General features: G+C 43.0%; 1 protein-coding gene and 1 non-coding gene across 2 annotated transcripts in view; both read left to right on the forward strand.

The window, feature by feature from the left end:
- LOC122679939 overlaps window positions 1-23,425 on the forward strand; it is a 335,468-nt gene that overhangs the window by 199,566 nt on the left and 112,477 nt on the right. Inside the window, exons 34-35 of the mRNA XM_043880798.1 lie at window positions 12,638-12,750; window positions 23,097-23,417. Coding sequence (XP_043736733.1) covers window positions 12,638-12,750; window positions 23,097-23,417 — 434 coding nt within the window. The remainder of the gene's footprint in view (window positions 1-12,637; window positions 12,751-23,096; window positions 23,418-23,425) is intronic.
- LOC122680938 lies at window positions 3,905-4,011 on the forward strand. The gene has a single exon (XR_006336847.1). It is a non-coding gene; the product is annotated as a U6 spliceosomal RNA (small nuclear RNA).

The raw sequence follows: 23,425 nt of genomic DNA on the forward strand, positions 1-23,425 counted from the left end.
TATTTCTTCAGAACGTTGCCATTTCTTGTCTGTTCAATTATCTAGCCTTCTGAGCAAATTATATCAGCTCATATCTCTCTCTGGATGGCAAATTGGTACTCACCCACACCCTGCATCCACGTGGGACAGAGGGCAAGAAAGTGGAGACCTAGGCAGAGGGGATTCAGAAGAAGGGATAGATGGGAAAATCAGGTTGTTTGTCTATTTATGTTTCAAAGATGTAGATGGAGGGGTCTGATATGACTGAATTCTTAAAGGAAGAATTTCAGACCAATGGGCTCCTCTGAAGATGTACTGTTTCAGGATTGCTTTAATCTGGTTACTACTGAAAATGTAAACGTGATCCTGCTGTGATTCTTCAGGGTAGAGAGAGCTGTCATGTAGGAGTGGCCAAGTAAAGATTACATTTCACAACACCACCCCTCCCCCCCACCCTAATTTCATTGTGGACATGTGGAGAGGCTGCTGAACTAATATAAGACCTGAGAGTGATGGCCTGGTTGTGAGTTGAACCCACCCAGTTCCTGGCTGATGGCTCTGCATGGTGTCCAGGGCTCTGACCTACAGTCACGCTTGCAGTCTTCATAGTTCTAGGCTGTGCTTGGGGATGGGAAGGTGCCCAGGACTTCTCCCAGGGCAGCTTACATGGCTATTCACCATTGGGAAGTGATGAAATCAATGACATATGATGAAAGAAATAAAGAATACCCACCAAGAAGCTCAGGAAACTCAAAAAAATGCAGATAATGGAATTCAGGAAAAGAATATGTGAACAAAATAAGATTAAAAAGTTATTTATTATCATTATTAATATTATTTTTAATTTTTGATTTCACTGGTTGTTTGTTGACGCATGTGGGCTTTCTTTAGTTGTGGCAAGCAGGCACTACTTCTCTTTGTGGACAGCAGGCTTCTCTATGCATGGGCTTCTCTAGTTGCGGAGCACAGGCTCTAAGCACAGAGGCTTCAGTAGTTGCAGCATGCCTGCTCCTATTTGCAGTTTGTGGGACCTAGAGCATGGACTCAATAGTTGTTGGGCACAGGCTCTTGCATTACTCTGCAGAATAAATTCAGTGTTTTTTTTTTTTTTTTTTTTGTACAGAGACCAAAATCATAAAAAAGGAAGCAAACAGGGAGTTTGCTGATGCTTTATTGATTAGGATTCGATGCTTTCACTGCCGCGCATGAATTCTATTCTGATCATGGAACTGAGATCCCTCAAGCTGTGCAATAGGCAGAAAGAGAAGGAACCAAACAGAAATTCTGTTGCTTAAGATTACAGTGAATGAAATGCAACAAAATAAAAAATGCTACAGAGAGCATCAGCAACAGCAGAAGAATTTTTGAGGCAGAAGACAAGACAATTGAAATTACCTAGCCAGGGGACAAAGAAGAAAAAAAGACTGAAAAGGTGTGAAAGAAGCTGTGTGAAATATGGGATAACATTCACAGAAACAACCTGCACATTATTGAAGTCCCAAAAGGTAAAGAGAGGGAGAAAGGGACAGAGATTGTACTTAAAGAAGTAATACCAGAAAAGTTTCAAATCTGATGACATTTAGACATCCAAATTCATGTAGCTGTCAGGGGAGTGTGTAATTTCCTCAGTTCTGTCTTGTCACAACAAAAATGAAGCGACAGGCCAGTGTTAAAGCCCTTGGACAGACCGTGTCACAGCTCTCAGACAGAATAGTGTCACAGCTCTCAGACAGATCAATGTCACAGCTCTCAGATCAGTGTCACAGCTCTCAGACAGATCCATGTCACAGCTCTCAGACAGACCGTGTCACAGCTCTCAGACAGATCAGTGTCACAGCTCTCAAACAGACCGTGTCACAGCTCTCAGATCAGTGTCACAGCTCTCAGACAGACCGTGTCACAGCTCTCAGACAGATCAGTGTCACAGCTCTCAGACACATCAGTGTCACAGCTCTCAGACACATCAGTGTCACAGCTCTCAGACAGATCCGTGTCACAGCTCTCAGACAGATCAGTGCCACAGCTGTCAGACAGGCCATGTCACAGCTCTCAGACAGACCGTGTCACAGCTCTGTGTTGCAGCTCAGTTTTATTTAGAAAATAAAGGAAAATACATCGTCGATAAGTGAAGGCATGATGACCCAAAAGACATGGAGAGAAGAGAGAGAATGAGAGCGAGACAGAGGGGGAGCAAGCAAGAAGAGAGAGCAAGAGAGAGAGTGAGAGAAAGACTCCTGGCCCCTTGGCTCCTCTTTTCATATGTTCTTATTTTTCCTCCCCTGGGCTGTTTGTTCTACCTGAGGTGCTCACTTTGGTCCTCGGATCTTCCTTTGTTTTATTTTCATGGGCTTTTCCCTTCCTTGTCTTTTAGCCACCACCATTCTGGACTGCTTTTTCCTATTCTAACTACCTAACACTGCTGATAAGTCGCCCCTCAGAGTTCATTCAAAATGATCGTCTCCAAGACACATTGTTTATAATCAAGACAAAGAGAGAATTTTAGAAGCATCAAGAGAAAAGCAAATGCTCACAGCAAAGGAATTCCCTTAAGAATATCGGTGGACTTCTCAAAAGAAAACTGGCAAGCCAGGAGAGAAAGGGATGATATATTCAAACTGATGAAAGTAAACCTGCCAGCCAAGAATACTTTTCTCAGGAAGGTTGTCTTTCAGAAATGAAGATGAGATAAAGACTTTCCCAAACAAACAACAGTTAAGGGAGTTCACCAACACAGGTTTGTCTTACAAGATTGCTGAGGGGAGTTCTTCAAGCTAAATGAAGGATGGTAGTTATTATATGAAAGAAGTGAAAACAGACAACAGACTTGTAAATGTAAATATGTTATCTAATACAGAATTCTCTAATACTGAATATGGTAGTATGCTAAAAAACCAGTTAGCTCTAGTCTAAGGGAAGTATTAAAATAACTATAGAGAAAAATATTTTGTTAGTGATATACAATATAAAGAGAGGCAAATTCTGACATCAGAAACAGAAAGTACAGGAGGAGATCAAAAGGTAGAGCTTTTGTATGTGATTGAAATTAATTTGTTATCAGTGTAACATAGACTCTTGTGTCTATAAGATGTTTTATGTAAGCCATTGTGGCAACAAAAATGTGAAAACCTATAGTAGATTCACAAAGAGTAAAGAGAAGAAAAATCAAAGCACATCATTATCCAAAATCATCAGTTCACAGTTCTAACTGTTGGACACAACAGTCGAATTGTCTTGGTCTCTACAGCATCCTTCAAGATCAGCCCCAGAGGACTCTCCTTTCACAAAATGAAAGACTATTTAGTCTGTTTGTTATGACAAGCCAAAGAACTCTTTCTGCACCTCATCTCCTTCCTTATATCATACAGATGGCGCAGTTGTACTTTTTTAATTGGAAATTTTCTTCTGGTGATATTCCTATGTGGCTTTAATTGAAAAATTGCCAAATGAGAAATCATCCCAATACCCTGTCTCCTCTGTTGGGTCTGATTAAGACTTAATAAGAAGGCACATGTGAGTGCGTTGTGGTTTGTCTTGTGCAGCCTTAGAGATAGAGATTTGCAGAGTTCGTTGTGATGTATCTGGTGGTGATGTGCGTCTTCTTTTTGAAAACCAAATTTTGCCCTGTTAATTGCTGAAAACATTTGCCTTTAAACCAAAAATATCAATTAGCTAAATGATGTCCTCAACAATAGTTCTTTATATTTAAGATAATTTCTCTTAAATGTCTAGCATAGTACCATTCAGTCATTCAATAAACATTAGCTGAACATCTATTAAATTATGGAGAGTGGAAATACACACACAGGTTTAGTCTCACTCCGATCCTGGGCCCTGGAAGGGCCTTAGCAGATACTTGCAGCCTGCAAGAGCCTTGGGTATCATACCCAGATGTGGAAAGATTTGATGATAATGAAAAGAGAATCTGGTGCTCGCTTCGGCAGCACATATACTAAAATTGGAACGATACAGAGAAGATTAGCATGGCCCCTGCGCAAGGATGACATGCAAATTCGTGAAGCGTTCCATATTTTTTATGTGTAAATCTATTGCTGATTCATGTCAATGTATGACAAAACCCACTGAAAAAATAAATAAATAAATAAATAAATAAATTAAAAAAAAAAAAAAAAGAAAAGAGAATCTGTTCACAGACTTTTAGATGTTAAAGAGGAACACATTTCTCCATGTTTCCAGAGATCTTAGGCTGGTCTGCAGGCTGGACTCAGCTGCACCAAAGCTCCATGTGCAATAAAGCATCAGTTCATAGAGTTCTAGTCTGAGCAACCACTCAGTCTTTGAACTACGAGGGCCATCCCAGTGACATTCATCTTGGATTTAAGAGGTTTAAGAATGACCACCTACAAGAACTCAATAGTTCTGGAGTTGGTCATTACATCAACTCTGAACAGAGGTGGATTAATCATGAAGCTAATGAAGCTTCAACCTCACATCCTCTCCTTACACCAGCCCCTTCCAAGTCCTGTGAGGAGAGCCCCAGGGCTGTGCTCACAAGGATATAGGTTTTGAAACAGCCATTTTCTTGAGATGAGGAAAAAAATATCCAGCAAAATCATTTCTTAACCAATTTATTTCTTGACCATGGAACACTAAATCCAGGAATCAGATTTGTTCAGGAAATCAAGAGAAAACTGAGGGGGCTTAGAAAATACATGCTGCCTTTTCATTAGTACAGGATTGGTGAAAGGTAAAATAGGATCAGAGATGATGGATTGGCTAACTCAGAGGAAAGAAGAGCTGTTTAAGGATGAAGGTCAAGATGCTGAGAGACAAATTCAGGAAACTGAGCCTGACTGTCAGCACAGAGTGATGTAAAGGGAACAGGAGATGCACCGGGGCGGGTGCTGTTACACGGGATTTAGATCTAGTTGTTGGTCAGTCCGAAATGGTGACTGAGAAACAACCAAGTCCAACAGAGGAAACAAGGTGAGACCTGAGGGAGCAGCTTGGGATGAAGAAACAGAAGGATGGGGAGATCCAGGAAAGTTTCTGCTTCATGTGATAGATTCTGTCTTCTTTTCAAGTCTTCTTTCTCCTTTGTATCCATCAGAAGAGACTCTGTTCTGCCACTGGAAAAAGTGACCTGCAAATCTCAGTCACACACACACACACACATACACACACACAGAAATGCATACATACACATACATTCATATACAGACACACACACACTCATCACAACCTACAGATGTCTGTGGTCAGTGAGGCTCTTGCAGGTGCTTCTGGAACATGCAGCTTCTGTGACAGGAAAAAGATAGAGACTACAGAGTCACACTTGGGCTTTTCATGCCTCCACTCAGAAGTGACATAGGTGACACCAGCCACATTTCGTTGCCCAGAATGAATCACTGAGGACTGGAAATACAGCTATTTAACAAGTATTACTGTCTATTCACATCCTTCAGTAGAACTCTTGAGAGCAGTGCTGTCAGTTTTTTCTCACCTTGGAGAAGTTTCTGAGGTACAGCTCTGTGCAGAGATTGAACGTGATCTGACCCTCCCAGAGTGGGATTTGAAGGCATGTTGTATTTGGCTCCTTTGGCTGGTGTGTCTCTGACTCCTTACTCCACCTCAGTCTGTGCCGAGGGGGATTAGTCAGGTATGTGTCTCCCCTGCCTCCACCTCCCTTCCCCACTCAGTATCACTAACTGCAGGGTGATTTTTCAGCATTTGTTCATGCGTTCATTTCTTATCCAATGTTTGTTAAGCTCTCTCTATGTGTCTTTACTTGAGCTTATAGAGACATTGAAGAATAAAACACACTACTTGCTCTCAAGAAGCCCCCTCTTTAGAGACAATAAGAAAGTTTCCATTTTTACAGATTGAAGAGACACAGCAGTAGTTTTGAGCTGGAGGAATTAGAAAGAGTTCACAGAGATGACAACTCGGTCCTTTTAAAAACAAAGATATACATATTTTCTTTCTGTAGTGGGCTTAAAAACATATCCTCTAGAATTCAAATATGCATAAATGTAATATTTGCTATTTTTATAACTAATTTCATCTTGTGCAGTAGCAAGGGGTGTTTGCATGGATTGAAAGTTCCACAAAGTTAACACAAACTCTCCAATTTATTTATTTATTTATTAAAAAAATTTTTTTTCCTTTTTATTTATTTATTTATTTATTTTTATTAGTTGGAGGCTAATTACTTCACAACACTTCAGTGGGTTTTGTCATACATTGATATGAATCAGCCATAGATTTACACGTATTCCCCATCCCGAACCCCCTTCCCACCTCCCTCTCCACCCGATTCCTCTGGGTCTTCCCAGTGCACCAGGCCCGAGCACTTGTCTCATGCATCCCACCTGGGCTAGTGATCTGTTTCACCATAGATAGTATACATGCTGTTCTTTCGAAACATCCCACCCTCACCTTCTCCCATAAAGTTCAAAAGTCTGTTCTGTATTTCTGTGTCTCTTTTTCTGTTTTGCATATAGGGTTATCGTTACCATCTTTCTAAATTCCATATATATGTGTTAGTATGCTGTAATGGTCTTTATCTTTCTGGCTTACTTCACTCTGTATAATGGGCTCCAGCTTCATCCATCTCATTAGAACTGATTCAAATGAATTCTTTTTAATGGCTGAGTAATATTCCATGGTGTATATGTACCACAGCTTCCTTATCCATTCATCTGCTGATGGGCATCTAGGTTGCTTCCATGTCCTGGCTATTATAAACAGTGCTGCGATGAACATTGGGGTGCACGTGTCTCTTTCAGATCTGGTTTCCTCAGTGTGTATGCCCAGAAGTGGGATTGCTGGGTCATATGGCAGTTCTATTTCCAGTTTTTTAAGAAATCTCCACACTGTTTTCCATAGCGGCTGTACTAGTTTGCATTCCCACCAATAGTGTAAGAGGGTTCCCTTTTCTCCACACCCTCTCCAGCATTTATTGCTTGTAGACTTTTGGATAGCAGCCATCCTGACTGGCGTGTAATGGTACCTCATTGTGGTTTTGATTTGCATTTCTCTGATAATGAGTGATGTTGAGCATCTTTTCATGTGTTTGTTAGCCATCTGTATGTCTTCTTTGGAGAAATGTCTGTTTAGTTCTTTGGCTCATTTTTTGATTGGGTCATTTATTGTTCTGGAATTGAGCTTCAGGAGTTGCTTGTATATTTTTGAGATTAATCCTTTGTCTGTTTCTTCATTTGCTATTATTTTCTCCCAACCTGAGGGCTGTCTTTTCACCTTACTTATGGTTTCCTTTGAAGTGAAAAAGCTTTTAAGTTTCATTAGGTCCCGTTTGTTTAGTTTTGCTTTTATTTCCAATATTCTGGGAGGTGGGTCATAGAGGATCCTGCTGTGATTTATGTCGGAGAGTGTTTTGCCTATGTTCTCCTCTAGGAGTTTTATAGTTTCTGGTCTTACATTTAGATCTTTAATCCATTTTGAGTTTATTTTTGTGTATGGTGTTAGAAAGTGTTCTAGTTTCATTCTTTTACAAGTGGTTGACCAGTTTTCCCAGCACCACTTGTTAAAGAGGTTGTCTTTTTTCCATTGTATATCCTTGCCTCCTTTGTCGAAGATAAGGTGTCCATAGGTTCGTGGATTTATCTCTGGGCTTTCTATTCTGTTCCATTGATCTATATTTCTGTCTTTGTGCCAGTACCATACTATCTTGATGACTGTGGCTTTGTAGTAGAGTCTGAAGTCAGGCAGCTTGATTCCTCCAGTTCCATTCTTCTTTCTCAAGGTTACTTTGGCTATTCGAGGTTTTTTTTATTTCCATACAAATTGTGAAATTATTTGTTCTAGTTCTGTGGAAAATACCATTGGTAGCTTGATAGGGATTGCATTGAACCTATAGATTGCTTTGGGTAGAATAGCCATTTTGACAATATTGATTCTTCCAATCCATGAACACGGTATATTTCTCCATCTGTTTGTGTCCTCTTTGATTTCTTTCATCAGTGTTTTATACAAACTCTTCAATTTAAAATGACAGACTCTCCCATTTAAAATTTGTCCCCGAAGTTAGCTTGGGTTTATGGTAATAATTATCTTGTCTAGTTGAAGCTCCCTGCTGAGGCTGGTTTTCATCTATTCAAGGAGGTATCTTCTTGTCTCTCCTCCTACAGATGGTGTCTGGGGTGAGAGGGTTTCTTACTTTCCAAGAGCAGTGGGAAAGGGTCCTTGGTCTGCATGCTCTCCACTTAGAATCTGCTTATCTTTGATTTAGTAGCTTTGATTGCTCTGGTCTCTGGGTATCTGATGCTGCACTATGGAGGAATGAATCGGGCCAATTCAGTGCCACACTCCCTGTTAGATGTTGCTGGTTTTAGACTGTAAAGGGCTGAAGAGAGATGATGGGCTGGACCTCAGGCAGCTCATGACCAGCTCATGACCAAGCTCATCACATGTCCTTGTGATGAAGTGGTCTTTGGTAAAGAAGCCTTTACCAACGTGGTCTCATCCATACAAGGAACACAGATGGTGAGGTGGGTCTCCAACACTCTGGTATAACAAGTCACTTGTTTCCTTTTAAAGTTGTATATTTATTTTTTAATTCAAAAATATTTTGTATATTTTTTTGTATATACACATATATCCAGTGGTCATGTATGCATGTGAGAGTTGGACTATAAAGAAAGCTGAGCACCTAATAATTGATGCTTTTGAACTGTGGTATTGGAGAAGACTCTTGAGAGTCCCTTGGATTGTGAGGAAATCCAACCAGTCCATCCTAAAAGAGATCAGTCCTGGGTGTTCGTTGGAAGGACTGATGGTGAGGCTGAAACTCCAATACTTTGGCCATCTGATGCGAAGAGCTGACTCATTTGAAAAGACCCTGATGCTGGGAAAGATTGAAGGCAGGAGGAGAAGAGGATGACAGAGGATGAGATGGTTGGATGGTATCATTGACTAAATGGACATGGGTTTGGGTGGACTCCGGGAGTTGGTGATGAACAGGGAGGCCTGGTGTGCTGTGGTTCATGGGGTCGCAAAGAGTTGGACATGACTGAGTGACTGAACTGAACTGAACTGATTTTGTATATTAGTCACTCTGATTGGTCCTGAAAATATCTGTCTACCAAGGATATTTAATTATTTACTTTTCTAGCAAAGAGATTATTTAACCTCTGAAACCTGCATATTTTCATGGTGATTTGGGAATAATAATGTAATTGTAATGCTTTACAATCCATAAGATGAAATAAACAGTCAAAATTTAAAAAAAGGATTCTTCCTGGTCTTTACTTCTGCATTTCTGATTCAATACAGAAGCTGTTAAACTAAATTTTTTTATAACAGAATTTCTTCCTGTTACAGTTTGTGGTTTGAGTTGAAAATATGCCAAATGATAAGTATATAAACATCCGGACCACTTGGCCATATCTGATTAGGACCAGAAGAGGAGGCTTCATGGTGTTCACCTGTCAGTGTGCTGAGCTCTGTCTTCTTTATCTTCGGATATACAAAGATGCAGCATTTATACATGTTTAGTGCTGGCTCTCTCAGCACTGCTCTTGGAATGGGGCTAGCCTTGTTTCAATTGATTGCAATCATTGCAGAGAAGTGTAGAAGTGAACCATACACAGCTTATACCATTTGATCATATTGAAATGTCATTACAAGAAGTGACACAACTTGCATTGTGCTGCTAAGTCCGCACATCAAGTTAAATTATATTTCAAAAGATTTCTTTTGATTGAAATGATTTGTGTAAAATACCTGGCTGACATTCATTCATTCAGGTATACAATAGACAACATTTAGGATTTTTAATTAGCAGGCACTGGGGATAAGGAGGTGAATTAGACACAGAACCTTTACCAAGTTCATTTATAAAGTAAAATTAGCAAGTAAACAACTTAATTCATGAGGTTCACAGCTGGTAAGGTCAAGGTTCTTGAGCAGTAGAACCTCTCTCTGGGGCACAGAGAGAAGGGGTGATGTGTGGAAGACTCACAACTATGACCCCAATCACCATCACAGCATGTGGTTCCTGGGAGAGTTTTGACAGTTCCAGTCAAGGCTCCAGCTAACCGAATTGAATTCCTGTTCTAGAGTCCTGGGATTCCTGGGATGGGATGGAGAGAGGGGCCCTAATATTGCTTCTCCGCCACTATGACGTACTACTCTTAACTAGTGGTTATTTCTCTTACTAAGGCCAACTCATTTAATTCTAACCAAAACTCTGTCATCTATACACAAATATAACTCTTCTTTTACAGACAAAGCCACTATACAGAGTGTAAGGACCCTGTTCAAGGGCACACACATGGTATGTGGCTGAGCTCTCATTCAGGCCAGGGCAGACTGGTTCCTGAGCCTGTTCTCCTGACTCCTGAAGTTCACATGGACACAGCTGGGTTAGTGTCCTCCCTAAAGCTTTCCTCCTTCAAATCTTTGGTGAGATTGGACACTGAGATTTCCTTATGTGTCAGAAAAGATGAACCTTCACTAGAGGATGAGTTGGTCCATGCTGACCCTGCATCCCCAGCTCTGGGGTAGAGGATGCTGCCTGGGCACAGCCTGCCAGCCCTGGATTAGCCCCTCCTTCCTGCCCTCTCCATCCTTATAACAGGGTATGGAGTCCCTAACAGTATGTTACCTGCGGGATCTCAATCCTGAGGTGAGACCATGTGTACCTGGTTCACTAAATGCATCCCTGTGTCATCCTGTAGGAGGAATGACTGGACTCCAGGAAGCACATCCTGTATTCTAGGTGTTTGTCTGGTGGTTTCTGGTGATGGTGTGGAGTGGAGTCCATAACTGGGTAAGGAATGATGACTCTGGGTCCCAGGGGGAGTAGAGCATCAACTCTAGTGACTGAGCAGATCCTGTTCCTACCCCAGTGCCTGAGTTTATATTCTGGTTCTGACATTTATAATTGGCTATTATCACTACTGCCTTAAGCATCCAGAAGGAGAAGGGGTTCATGTACAGATGGGGTTTGGAAGTCAGAGGAACACAGGATAATTAAGTGTTAAAAAACAATGGGTTAATATTAGCATATTTAGAGGGAGAAAAACATGTGTTCAATTGACTTTTCTCCCTTTTCATTCACCTGAGTCTCAAGTAGGAAAGACTGGCATGCAAGACAGAGAAGCTGTGTCTGCTGACCGGGATGAGAGGTCCTTCCAGTGGGGGATGTGACAGGGCTGTAGACTGGTCCACAGCTGCCTTCAGTGTTGGCTTCACCGAGTCCTTCAGGTGTGGATGAGGGAGGGTGTGAAGCTGTCTCTGAGCTCTGGTGGGGACTCTGAGGCATATGTGGTGTGTATCACAGATGGTACCTTCCCCCGTTTGTGCTGAAATGATGAGAGTCAGGATGAGGGGGCCTCAGGGTGGATTTCTGTGGACCACAAAGGTGCATCATGGGCATCTTTAGCCTGAGGGAGTATGAGGAATGAGGCAGTATGTTAGTGATCTTGAATTTCGATGGGGGAGCTCTATCTTGCACCATTAGGGCCCTTCTCAGTCTCTATACTCATCCCTGGGCTACTTGCTTTCTGGGGAGCATATGGGAGCTTCTCTGATCAGTGGGACAAAACAAGGCAGCAATGGCCACACTGGACATCAGTCCCTTCTGCTTGGCTCTGTGCCCTCAGTCCACCTTGGCTTCCATTCTTGCCGCCAACTTTCCTCTTCAACTCAGAATGAATGAACCCTCTTCTCTTTTCTGCTTCATTTGCCTCTTCTTTGCCCCTTGCCTGCAGCCACTGTGCAGCGGAATACTTTCTATTTATCCTTCTGTCTGGGGGCAGTTCCCTTAAAGAATATTTTGCACCTTCTTTAGTTGTGGCTTATAATACAAGTGGGTTCTGAATCCTATCAAATCAAACTCTGAATATCCAAAGGGGGAAAATGTGAAGTTTAGAAAGCGTTAATTTTTCTAAGCTATGTATTTTCTTCTAGAGATTCCCACTCCTATTTTGGAGGGCTAGAGTTGAATAATGACTACTACTTCTCTTTGTTTCCTATAACAGCAATCTCTTTCTCTACTGAAGCATCATTTGTTGACTAGCTGAAAGGGGTGTTTACATAAAATGAAATGCAATAAACGGGAAGGAATTTAGCATGTCTGAAAATCCCTTATAGGGCTTCCCAGGTGGTTTAGCAATAAAGAAGCTGCCTGCCAATGCAGGAGACACAAAAGGCATGGGTTCGGTCCCTGGGTTGGGAAGATACCCTTGAGAAGGACATGGCAACACACTCCAGTATGCTTGTCTGTGAAAGCCTGTGGACAGAAGAGCCTGGTGGGTTACAGTTCAGGGGTCACAAAGAGTAGGACACAATTAAGCACACATGCGCCTTCTCTAAGACCCAGTCTCCAGATCATTCCGAGAACAGAAGACCTACAACCTCATCCCTTCAGCTTAATGGTTTCCATATCACCCTCTCCATGGTCTGTGATTTCCTGCAATCCTTGTCCTCATTTTCTGCTGGCCTGACAAATATTCTTGTATTTCAAGCTGTCTTCTAGTGCTCGGCTACTACCCTGAGCTCTGTACTGGGAAGATCAGTGCTTGATTCCACTAGATTTATTCCCCACGGGCCAATAGATTCAACAACCTGACCCTGTGAGATCTCACAGTCCTTGGGGATCCGCCAGGGTGATCAGAGGAAAGAAAGGTACTCATAGTTTTTTACGCCATCCCCGATTATGGGGCCCGGTTCTCAGGACCACGGAAGCAGGAGGTCAAAGGATCGCGTTGCTCATAAAAGGAGATGTAGAAGATGCAGAAGCTCATTTGGTGTCTGAGCTTCAGAAAGTGGCAGATGCAGCCTCCGATAGTGCCTGAAATGGTAAAAGGTGTCGCTATTGGTTCTCAGGAGGGAGGATGTAGGGGATGGTCTATATAGACCCCAGTCGGCACCCTGACGCCTCCTCACGGGCTGATCCTGCAGCTGGGACTGTGACCTTGAGGACGTGAAGTCAGGATGGCTCTGAGCCGACACCTCTCCCTCCAGGGATTCTGTGTCCTCCTCCTCAGCACTGTGGTGGGTGGTCAAGGTAAGAGCTGCCCCTCTGTCCTGGATGCACACCAGGCAGTGGACGCCGTGGTGAAGGGAAATGTGTCTGGAGTTCTGGAGCCGAGCCTCAGTGTTTTTGACTAAAAAGGAGCCACGCTGACTGTGAATACTGGTCCCTCTCCCGTGGGGAGTCCATTGGTCATAGCGGCAGATTTTACAGAGCAGTGAGGTTTGGTCTGGACGGAGCTGGGTCAGCCTGAGTCCCCTCCACTGTCTCCCTTGTTCTTAGGGAGCTTCTAGGAGTCCCAGTGGCTCCCAGTGTGTGGAAGGTCCAGCGACTGAGCTCAGCTGGGACTCTGGGCTGTTCCCACACACTCCACGTGCCTGGTGTGTGAGCGTTGCCCCTGGGTCCCTGTGTTTCCTGTCTATGCTCCTGCGGGCTTTTTGCTTGTATGAGTGTATGTGAGGGTGAGTGAGGAGTGTGTTTGTGTGTGTCTGTGTGTGTGTGAGGACAGTGTGAGAGTGTGTGTGTATGTGAGGGTGAGTGAGGAGTATGTAAGGGTGTTTGTGTGAGGGTGGGTGTGGGTGTGTGTGGGGTGTGTGTGAGAGTGTGTGTGTGTGTGTGAGAGGGTGTGTGAAGCCTGTCTGTGTGAGAGGAATGGGGCTGCTGAGCAGAGACTGAGTCTGTTGGTCTGTGAGGCACACAGGGTCCCACAGGGCTGGGTCGCTGCATGTAACCAGATCAGAGACAATCGTGCACCTGCCTGCCTCTCTCTGGCTCCTCTCGCCCATCCCCCGGGCTCCCCTCTGCTTGTTGCCATGTCTGCCCAGCACTGGGCTCTGTGAGAGGCTCTGCCTGCTGGCCTCACCTGTTCCTACCAGGTGTCCATTGTGGAGCAGAGGAGTCAGCAGCCAGGAGAGGAGACCTCTTGTCTGTAGAGATCAGTTGACATGCAACCCCAAGTGTGTAAGTTCCTGAGTCTCTGCCCCAGTTCCCGTGACTTGTTTCCTGATGTGCTGGGGGCCTGGGACAGTCCTTTCCCCTCCCAGGATCTGCTGTGAGTCTGTAGGGAGCACTTTCTCTCTTGTGCCCTCTCCGGTCCCTCCGTGGAGCTGGTTGCCCCTGAGTGAGAGGATGGCTGGTGTCAGGGATGGGGCTGCAGAGAATCTGGTCTCCAGACTGGAGGAGGTGGCTCTGTCAGATGTGGGTGCTGGTCCGCTGAGACTCAGTGCAGCTCTGTCTCATCTCAGAGCTCACTCTTGTCCCCTAGATCTCAGGCTCCAGTCTGCAGCTGTCCTTGGGAATCCCCCTCCCTCCTCATCTCTGCTCTTTGAGTGCTGGTTGCTGGGCAGATGCTGGTGAAGCGTCTCTTCTGGCCTCTGGAGGACAGAGGTGGATTTTGTACCCCCAAAGGGGGAGACAACTTGTGTTCTTTGCAAGGCATCCACTCTTACTAGTAAACTAGAAAATTTCTTTAGAAGTTACTTATGAAGCAAGACCATTTGCCAAAGGAAGTGTTCTTCTCATTTTGTTGTTTCAGTGAAACAACACTGTTCAGTATTATCCTACCAAAAATTTGTTCTTATTCTACTTCATATGACATTGGTCTTGTATAACAGTGGTCCCCTTGTATAACGGTATTCCTGGCTTCTGTGAGCATTTTGATGATTTCTGGGCTCGGCACACATTATAGGAGTCTCCACCATGAAATCCATGATGGGCATTGGTGAAAAATGGTCCCTTCAAGCATAACTGATGTCCTTATACACAATAACATAGACCCTCAAGATTAGGTAATTCAGTATATATTATTTTGTAACCTGTTTTTAAAAGTTAACAATATATTTTGCACATATTTCTATATCATTATGGGCTTCCCTGATGGCTCAGATGGTAAAGAATCTGCCTGCAGCCAGAGACCAGGCTTCAATCCCTGGGTCAGGAAGATTCCCTGGAGACGGGAATGACTACCCACTCCAGTGCGCTTGCCTGGAGAATCCCATGGACAGAGGAGTCTGTCAGGCTACACAGTTCATAGGGTGGCAAACAGTTGGACATGACTGAATGACTAACACTTTTATATCATTAAGTATTCTTTCACTCAATAAAAATGTTTAATCGTTGTATTACAAAAATATAGGCTATTCCAGAGAAAATATGGAAATTTTAAATTTCTTCCAATTATTTTGCTACATAATTGAAATGCAATATACTCACTTAACCACCTGTGTTACACAGATCAAAACAAATTCAATTAATCAAGTTAAGGAGGGAAAAGGAATTTTATTCCACCCACACTGAGGCTAATAACCTTGGAAGCAGATATTTGGAAAAACTCTGGGTAATTTTCATGTTAGAAGATGAAGGCATAGTCATATACAGTTTTGAGACAAAGGATCATATATCAGAATGATATACTGATATTTTACATGAAGTTCACCAAGGATATATATGTCAGTTAAGCATCAAGTCACCATGACCCCCAGTAGAGCTGGGAAAGAATGCTGTTCTTTTAACAAGTTCCAATGCTATTATCAGAAGAAAAAAATAATTCATCCTCAAGGCCAAGCAGGCACTCCCATACTTGAGAAGTCCTGGTTACTCTGCAATACAGATGCACACTGCATATTAGGAGGAGGACCAAACAAACATACAGAGAAAATTTTATTTAATGTTTTTTGTCCTGCCTTAAAAGTTAAATTTTATTTTGTCAGGCATTTAGTAGTTTCCGACATTTCTGCTATCATGAATAAAGTTGCTCTTAACTTTTCTGTATTTAAATGTAAGAACCATTCATGATTATTTCTCTTAACAATATTTTCTGGCTGGAATTGCTGTTTTATAGGCTATGAATATCTTTAAGGCTTTTGGTACATAGAGATTAAGTGCCTTTTGAAATGGTTGCACTGAATTTTATTTCCACTAGTACTGTGTGAGACTATTAGATTCCACTTATCCTCACTAACATTTGCTTTTTACCAAGTTTTAAAATCTTACCCAGTTTCATAGGCAAAAACTAGTGTGTATTCACTAATTTAATGTTTCATGTACTCCTTCATTGTTTGCTCACAACATTTGTGATTTTTAGGTTGTGATGTTTGTCATTTTGTCATGATTTATATGGGAGCTCTTTACACTATGACTGTGACTACTACGCTACCAGGTACCTATGTGAACTTGAGTGCACAACAGTCCTACTAGGCAGGATATATTTATCTCAAAAAATATTTCAGGAAACTGAGGCAAGGAAAAGTTAAATCACTTGTCTAAATAATACAGGTAAGATGTGAGTAAGTAGTACAGGTAAGATTAGAACCCAAGCTTCCAGGTGGCACTAGTGGTAATGAAGCCACCTGCCAATATGGGAGACGTAAGGGACACAGGTTCGATCCCTGGGCCAGGAAGATCCCCTGGAGAAGGAAATGACAACCCACTCCAGTATTCTTGCCTGGTGAATCCTGTGTACAGAGGATTCTGGAGGGCTGCAGTCCATGGGGTCACAAAGAGTCAGACATGACTGAGTAGGCATCTTGGATACCTTGTTTCTCTTAATGACATCCTTAATTCCTGTAGGTTTTTGTTTTGTTTTGTTTTTTTTTTTACTCCTTTTCATTCTTTTTGCTCCTCTGATTGCATAATTTCAACTGATTTTTCTTTTAACCCATTGATTCTTCTGCTTGGTCAAGTCTGTTTTTTTAGAAAAACCTTTTATTTTATATTGTAGTATAGGCATCTGGCCCCATTATTGCTTGGCAAATAGAGAGGGAAAAGGTGGAAGTAGTGACAGATTTCCTCTTCTTTGGCTCCAAAATCACCGAGGATGGTGGCTGCAGCCATGAAATCAGAAGACAACTGATTCTTGGCAGGAAAGCGATGACAAACCTAGACTGTGTTGAAAAGCAGAGACACTACTCTACCGACAAAGATCCATATAGTCAAGGTTATGGTCTTCCCAGTGTCACGAATGGTTGTGAGAGCTGGACCATAAAGAAGCCAAAATGCCAAGGAATTGATGCTTTCAAACTGTGGTTCTGAAGAAGACTCTTGAAAGTCCTTTGGACAGCAAGGAGATCAAACCAGTCAACCTTAAGGGAGATCAACCCTGAATATTCACTGGAAGGACTGATGCTAAAGCTGAAGCTCCAGGATTTTGGTCATCTGATGTGAACAAACAATTCATTGGAAAGGTCCCTGATGCTGGGAAAGATTGAGGGCAGAAGGAGAAGAGGGCATCAGAGGATGAGATGACTGGACTGCATCACTAATGCAATGAACACGAACTAGGTCAAACTCTGGGAGACCATGAGGGACAGGGTGCTGTAGTCCATGGGGTCGCAAAGAATTGGACATGACTGGGTGACTGAACTGTTGCCCTAATGGTCCTGGAGTGAGTGATGAAAATGAAGGCAGAACATGAAATCTGGTGCAATGGGTCAGGGGGCCTGCAGCCTCTGTTGGACTAAGGCGCAGTGTCCACTCTGAATTCAGCTTTTATTCCTAATTGCAGACTCAGTTCGGTTCAGTTCAGTCGCTCAGTCATGTCTGACTCTTTGTGACCCCATGGACTGCAGCACGACAGGCCTCCCTGTCCGTCACCAACTCCTGGAGTTTACTCAAACTCATGTCCATTGAGTCGGTGATGCCATCTAACCACCTCATCTTCTGTCATCCCCTTCTCCTCCCACCTTCAATCTTTCCCAGCATCAAGGTCTTTTCAAATGAGTCAGTTTTTTGCATCAAGTGGCCAAAGTATTGGAGTTGCAGCTTCAGCATCAGTCCTTCCAATGAATATTCAGGACTGGTTTCCTTTAGGATGGACTGATTTTATCTCCTTGCAGTCCAAGGGACTCTCAAGAGTCTTCTCCAACATCACAGCTCAAAATCATCAATTCTTCATGCTGGGGTCCTTTAATGGACCGGAACCTGGTAGTCCAGAGTCGAAGATAAGAAAGTAAAAGAGAGAAAGAGGCTGATATTCCCTGGTTTACGCAGAAAACCAATAAAGCCCTTGACACAGGGCTTGCATTGCTCATGAAGGCACCAGGTGCCCTCTTGAGGGGGTGAAGGCACAGAGCGCCTTCTTGAGAGGGTCTTAGAAGCCCGAGAGAGAGAGAGAGACAGAGAGAGAGACAGAGAGACAGAGAGACAGAGAAACAAAAAAGACACGGGGACCCAAGTTCTGATGGAGCAAAGGTGCTTTAATAATTTTTCTGTGAGTATATATAGGCTGTGGTACAAGAAACTTTTTTCAACAATGACAAAGATCAGAAAACAAAATGTACAGCAACTGTTACCAAGGGAACAAGGGATATTAATGGTCACAAGGTTAGGAGACAATCCATATCTCAAGAAAGGGGAGCGAGACTAAGCAGTTTTGTCGTAAAGAGAATGTTTACTAAAGGAGATCCAAGCTTGTCTCACATAATGACCTCAGTTCCTGGGAGAAGTGTGCTGCTCTGCTTGAAAAGGATCAAAGGGCTCATGAGAGACAGCACGTAGGAATCCTCCTGTTAAACACTCCCTGACATCTTCAGTGCTCAGTTTTCTTTATAGTCCAACTCTCACATCCATACATGACTACTGGAAAAACCATAGCTTTGACTAGAAGGACCTTTGTTGGTAAAGTAATGTTTCTGCTTTTAATATGCTGTCTAGGTTGGTCATAACTTTTCTTCCAAGGAGCAAGCTTTAATTTCATGGCTGGAGTCACCATCTGCAGTGATTTTGGAGCCCCCCAAAATAAAGTCTGTCACTGTTTCCCCATCTATTTGCCGTGAAGTGATGGGACCAGATGCCATGATCTTAGTTTTCTGAATGCTGAATTTTAAGCCAACTTTTTCACTCTCTTTCATTTTCATCAAGAGGCTCTTTAGTTCTTCTTTGCTTTCTGCCTTAAGGGTGGTGTCATCTGTGTATCTGAGGTTATTGATATTTCTCCCAGAATCTTGATTTTGGCTTGTGCTTTGTCCAGTCCAGCATTTCTCATGATGTATTCTGCATATAAGTTAAATAAGCAGGGTGATAATATACAGCCTTGACATACTCCTTTCCTTATTTGGAACCAGTCTGTTGTTCCATGTCCAGTTCTAACTGTTGCTTCCTGACCTGCATGCAGATTACTCAAGAGGCAGGTCAGGTGGTCTGGTTTTCCCATTTCTTTCAGAATTTTCCACAGTTTGTTGTGGTCCACACAGTCAGAGGCTTTGGCATAGTCAATAAAGCAGATGTTTTTCTGGAGCTAACTTTCTCGATCATCCAACAGATGTTGGCAATTTGATCTCTGGTTCCTCTGCCTTTTCTAAATCCAGCTTGAACATCTGGAAGTTCACGGTTCACTTACTGTTGAAGCCTGGCTTGGAGAATTTGAGCATTACTTTACTAGCACGTGAGTGAGTGAGTGAAGTCGCTCAGTCGTGTCCGACTCTTTGTGACACCATGGACTGTAGCCTACAAGGCTTCTCTGTCTATGGAATTTTTTAGGCAAGAGTACTGGAGTGGGTTGCCATTTCCTTCTCCAGGGGATCTTCCCAACCCAGGGATCGAACCCAGGTCTCCTGCATTGCAGGCAGACGTTTAACCATCTGAGCCATCAGGGAGGCATGTAAGATGAGTGGAATTGTGCAGTAGTTTGAGTATTCTTTGGCATTGCCTTTCTTTGGGATTGGAATGAAAACTGACCCTTTCCAGTCCTGTGGCCACTGCTGAGTTTTCCAAATTTGCTGGCATATTGAGTACAGCACTTTCACAGCATCATCTTTTAGGATTTGAAATAGCTCAGCTGAAATTCCATCACCTCCACTAGCTTTGTTTGTAGTGATGCTTCCTAAGGCCCACTTGACTTCACATTCCAGGATGTCTGGCTCTAGGTTGGTGATCACACCACTGTGACTGTCTGGCTCATGAAGATCTTTGTTGTATATTTCTTCTGTGTATTCCTCCCACCTCTTCTTAATATCTTCTGCTTCTGTTAGGTCCATACTATTTCTGTCCTTTATTGTGCCCATCTTTGCCTTTTTTGATCTTATCTTTTCCAAGACTCTACACTGACATAGTCTGGATCTCCTTGTTTTTACTCCAGACTGTTCCCTTTTGGGCTAGTCTCAGGAACAATCAGTAAGTGTGTAGGCAGCATTCATGCCTGATGCTGACCCTCTGTTCCAAGGTCCATGCTTTCATGATCCCAGTCATACTCACTTCTGGGTCTGGCCTTGGGGTTTGTAACAAGGAGATTATTCTTAAGAAAAACACAGTTTCTTAATATCTGCTGTTTTTCCAGGTGCAATTTCTGTGAAATTTCTCAAGGCTGTGAAAGTACATTATTAGGAATTCCCACTACACTGAACAATGAACATAGCCAATTAACAATGTTATGATAGTTTCAGGTGAACAGCAAGGAAACTCAGCCACACAGATCCATGTATCCATTCTCTCCTAAACTACCCTCCCATCCAGGCTGCCACATAACACTCAGTAGAGTTCCCTGTGCTGTATAGTAGGTCCTTGTTGATTATCCACTTTAAATATAGCAGTGTGTAGGAACTGATCCCAAACTCCCTAACTCTCCCTTCACCCTATTATTTCCCCTTAACAAACACGAGTTCAGTTCTCTAGATCTGTGCGTCTGTTTCTGTTTTGTAAATAAGTCCACTTTTTCGTTTCTTTTTAGATTCATATATAAGGGATGTCATATGATATTTCTACTTCTCTGATGGTCAAGACTGTTTCTGATGCTCTGTATAGAATTCTTCAGTTCACTAATTGTATTATTCAGCTCCAGAATTTCTGGTTAGTTTTTCTTTCTTTCTTTTCTTTTTTATGTTTTCTATTTCTTTGAGTCTCAGTGAATTTACATATTCCCTTCAGAGTTGGCCCAATTTTCCCTTCCTACTTTATCAGGTCTTTAATGCTTTTAAGATAATTTTAGTAAATTAATTATACTTTTTAAACAGAGGAAATAGCCTCAATAAGCAAGCCCACCATTACTGAGAAAATCTAGAGCTTTTCACAGTAATGAAGTCATCTCCTTGTTTGTGTCATGAACTAGATAAAAACTACATGTAGGCAAGGACATTGTCTTATTATATTCTGTGTTTACAGTACTTAAAAAGACCTGGACCTCTCCAGGTCTATGGACTGAACTGTATCGTTCCATAATTAATATGTTGAATCCTAGACCCTAGTTAGACTCCACTGGAAATGGGGTCTTTAGGAAGTAACTGAGGTTAAATAGGCTTCCCTGGTGGCTCAGTGATAAAGAATCCTCTTGCCAATGCAGGAGAGGTGAGTTTGATCCTTGGGTTGGGAAGATGCCCTGGAGAAGGAAATGGCTATCCACTCCAGTATTCTTGCCTGGGAAATTCCATGGTCAGAGGAGCCTGGCAGGCTATAGTCCATGAGGTTGCAAGAGTTGGACATGACTTAGTGACTAAACCACCATCAATGTTAAATAAGATATAAGGATGTGGCCCTAATCTAATAGGTGACATTATAAGAAGAAGAAGAAGAGGTAGATCTCCCTCCCTCTTTTGCAGATCTCTCTCCCTTTCTCCCTGTGTACCTGTCCTGAGGAAAGACCAGGTGAGCACACAGTGAGGGAGCCATGGCCTGCAAGCCAAGAGCAGAAGTCTCGTAATGAACACAGCCTTGCCAGCACCTTGATCTTGACTTACCAGCCTCCAGAACTGTGATAAGATAAATACATTTCTGTTGTTTAACCAGTCAGCATGTGATATCTTGTTGTGGCCACCTGCCTGAGCCAACTACACACCGTGATCTTCTCCAGTTCAGCATTTCCCCAGATGTTCCCTCTGTGATGCACCACTTCTGTTTCCAGAGTGAGAGCACGTGGGGTGGGTCATAGACCTGAGCAGTGTGAATTGTATGCCAGGGACCACTTCTCCTTAGACTATAAGAAAGATTCTCATTTCTGACCCGAGTTAAAAGCTAATGGAGCTGATTCATGGAAACTCACTGCTCAGTTCCCAACAGGAAGGCAAGAGCCTGGGACATGGGGTGAGACCTGATGTGACAGAGAGAAATGGTTTGGGTCCCAGTTCCAGGTGGGACCAGGCAGCAGACCTGTTCACACAGAAAGAAGTCTCATCTGGGTGAAGCAGTGAGGGCTCGTGTATAACCCCCCAGCTTATTGATCCCTGTCTGCTGACTCTGGAGGGAAGCCATGCATTAGTTATATGTCGTTGAGCAACAAATTAGTTCTGAACTTGCCAGCTTAAGTGAGCAAACACCTAGTATCTCACACTTTCGTGGGCCAGGAATTGACATGTCCTATCTGGGTTCTCTGACTCATGATATCTTGCAAGGATGCAATCATCTGAAAGTTCAACTAGGGCTTGTTATCACTCAAATGTACTCACTTGGATGCTGGCAGCATCCAGACCTCGGTGGACTGTTGAACTAAGAGACTCAGTCCCTTGCTGGCTGTTGGCTTGGGGCCTGCCTCCTTTCCTTGTCACAAGGGTCTCTCAATAAGTAGTTCACATGTGGCAGTTGGCATATTCAGAGCAAGAGAGAGAGCAAGATAGGTCACCAAAGGAAAAACCAGAGTCATCTTGAAGCATAATCTCTTCAGTGACATCTCATCATTTTTGCCATATTCTATTTGTTATGTGCATGTTACTATGTACATTCCAGTGTGGGGATTACACAAAGATGTGAATACCAGGCAACAGGAATAACTGGGACACTTTAGAGCCTGTTACCCAGCCCTCTGTTCCTAGGCTGCATGAGATGCTCCTTATGGACAGGGAAGGAGAGGGAGGATTTGTCCCCAGATCCTGGGCCATGAGTTGTAACTGAGATGGGGAAGCTCAGCCTTTGTAGCCTTGAGCACATCTATAGGGAGGGCAGCATCCAGAGTCTCTGAAGGCCTCCCCTCGGTGATGTCCCTGGAGCTGGTTCTGCAGGCTCATGGGAAATACCTGGTGCCTCCTTTCCTGCTCTAGGTTCAGTGATGGCACATTGGGAGCTTTGAGTTGGCCATTGTAGGAATATTTATACCACAGAAGTCAAGAAATGCTATTCACAAGGATTTTCTTTTTCAGAGGTCAGAGTATTCATTTTTTTTTTTTTTTTTAATCACTTGCCAGTATACTACTGCGTGGTATCCTAAAATCTCTCTTGTGTCCTGTGTCTGTGTCTCTTACAGCTGTGAATCTGAGGCTGATGAATGGAGGTCACCACTGTGAGGGGAGAGTGGAAGTGAAACAACAAGGAAAATGGGGCACGGTGAATGATTACAAGTGGAGCTTAGAAGAGGCAGCTGTCGTGTGCAGACAGCTGGGGTGTGGAGATGCTATTGATGCTCCCCAAGGATCTTATTTTGGACCAGCAGCTGGCCCCATTTGGTTTTCTTATATTTCCTGCAGAGGGACAGAGTCAGCTCTGAGGCAGTGTAGGTATCTTAAAGTGAAAGACTATCGTCCTCAGGGTTATTCCCATGACCATGATGCTGGAGCAGTCTGCTCAGGTAAGTCC

Source organism: Cervus elaphus, chromosome 22, assembly GCF_910594005.1.
Source record: "Cervus elaphus chromosome 22, mCerEla1.1, whole genome shotgun sequence".
NCBI lineage: Eukaryota > Metazoa > Chordata > Mammalia > Artiodactyla > Cervidae > Cervus > Cervus elaphus.